Below are 1665 nucleotides of genomic sequence, written 5' to 3' on the forward strand. Positions count from 1 at the left end.
CCTGTTTCCAGACAGAAAACCAGAAGAAGAAGAAAACAAAACATGTGAAATAATCTTCAGGTTCATCAGACGGTCGTCACTGAACAAAAAGTTTAAACCCAAACCATAAACCACAGAGAGGAAATAATGAGTGAAGGAGAAGTGGAGCAGCTTCTCTTTCTTTTCTATCAGTGAGACGAGAATCTTCTGCTTTTCAACTGACGTTTAAACTCAAACACAACTCAACTCAGACAAAACATCAAACAGAAGGTCACATAAAGAGGAAACATGACTTTTATTTACACGTGTGTGTGTGTGTGTGTGTGTGCAGATAAGTACATGAACGATAAACATTCCTTCGCACATGTGGATTAATCCGCCGCTGAAAATAGTCCCCAAAAGGTTTTAAAAAAAGAAAAATAAATACAGTCAGCGTGTAACTGAATAAAAACAGAAGTTAACAAAATAAAGTTCATGAGGTTGTCTCTTATTGTGAAAGAACTTCCTGGTCAGAGGCGGATGATGTAGGAGTCGGAGTGGGTGACGTAGCGAACCCACCGCTGAGATGGACCCGGCTGGACCGGAGACAGGCGGAGGAACCGGATCTGAAGACCTGTGACGGTGAGCTGAGGAAGCTCAAAGACCAGACCCACCGGACCCACCTCCAACATGGAGGACGGGCTCAGACCTGAGACCTCCAGCTGTGGGGGGGAGGGGGGTAGGAATAGGAGGAAGAGGAGGAGGAGGAGGAGGTGGAATTCGAGAAGGTGGAAGAGGAAGATGAGAAGTTGTCATCTTAAAATGTTGTTTTTTGTCAACAAACTAAACTCACAGAAATAAAGCACATGTTTTAATTTCTGCATAAAAAAATCACGTCAACATCTGTTGAACCACAATGCACAGCTAAAATACTGTGTGTGTCTGTGTCTGTGTGTTCACCTTGAACAGAGCAGACAGTTGTGTTCCTCCAGGGAAACGAGGGATCGTCCAGTCGATGGCTCTGTTCTGAAGCTTCAGCTCAGAGCTCTGATCAGGACTGCTGAGCTCCTGAGACAGACTGAACACACACACACACACACACACACACACACACACACAATTAAACTTCTTCATCAACAATGTCAGACAGCACATGTGACCCTGAGGAGGTCAGAGGTCATTGGAGGGTGAAGCAGAAAAGCTTCCAGAAGTGATGATGATGATAAACAGGTGATTTGATTGATAATCCTAAAGAGAGCTTTCAGCTCATGTGAACCTCAGACTAATGACACAGTTTACCGTTAACCATCAAAGTGTAAATAAAGTTTACCGTTAACCATCACAGTGTAAATAAAATTTAACGTTAACATCAGAGTGTAAATAAAGTTTACCATTAACCATCAGAGTGTAAATAAAGTTTAACGTTAACATCAGAGTGTAAATAAAGTTTTATTGTTAACCATCAGAGTGTAAATAAAGTTTAACGTTAACCATCAGAGTGTAAATAAAGTTTAACGTTAACCATCAGAGTGTAAATAAAGTTTTATCGTTAACCATCAGAGTGTAAATAAAGTTTTATCGTTAACCATCAGAGTGTAAATAAAGTTTTATCGTTAACCATCAGAGTGTAAATAAAGTTTACCGTGAACCATCAGGGTGTAAATAAAGTTTTACTGACTCAGTACAACATGTGTTTCTAGTCTCTGA

The 1665-nt window shown here is 40.7% G+C and overlaps 1 protein-coding gene across 1 annotated transcript; it reads right to left on the minus strand.

Moving 5' to 3' along the window:
* Positions 1-257: 257 nt before the first annotated feature.
* On the minus strand, positions 258-1274 carry LOC116378385 (AP-4 complex subunit mu-1-like). The gene is made up of 2 exons (XM_031840250.1): positions 919-1274; positions 258-680 (listed from the first exon to the last, which is right to left on the minus strand). The coding sequence occupies exons 1-2, from the start codon at positions 1111-1113 to the stop codon at positions 489-491; spliced, it is 387 nt and encodes a 128-aa protein (XP_031696110.1). The 5' UTR covers positions 1114-1274; the 3' UTR covers positions 258-488.
* Positions 1275-1665: the final 391 nt, after the last annotated feature.

The sequence above is a fragment of the Anarrhichthys ocellatus genome, unplaced genomic scaffold, assembly GCF_004355925.1.
Source record: "Anarrhichthys ocellatus isolate YVR2014 unplaced genomic scaffold, GSC_Weel_1.0 scaffold2510, whole genome shotgun sequence".
NCBI classification, from domain to species: Eukaryota; Metazoa; Chordata; class Actinopteri; order Perciformes; family Anarhichadidae; genus Anarrhichthys; species Anarrhichthys ocellatus.

What these genes read in the sequence shown, in the direction of transcription:
- LOC116378385 (XM_031840250.1), bottom strand. Translation starts at nt 1,113, where the DNA reads ATGTGCTGTCTGACATTGTTGATGAAGAAGTTTAATTGTGTGTGTGTG. An exon ending in AACTGTCTGCTCTGTTCAAG is followed by an intron (nt 681 to 918) that starts GTGAACACACAG and finishes TCCCCCCCACAG; the next exon opens with CTGGAGGTCTCAGGTCTGAG.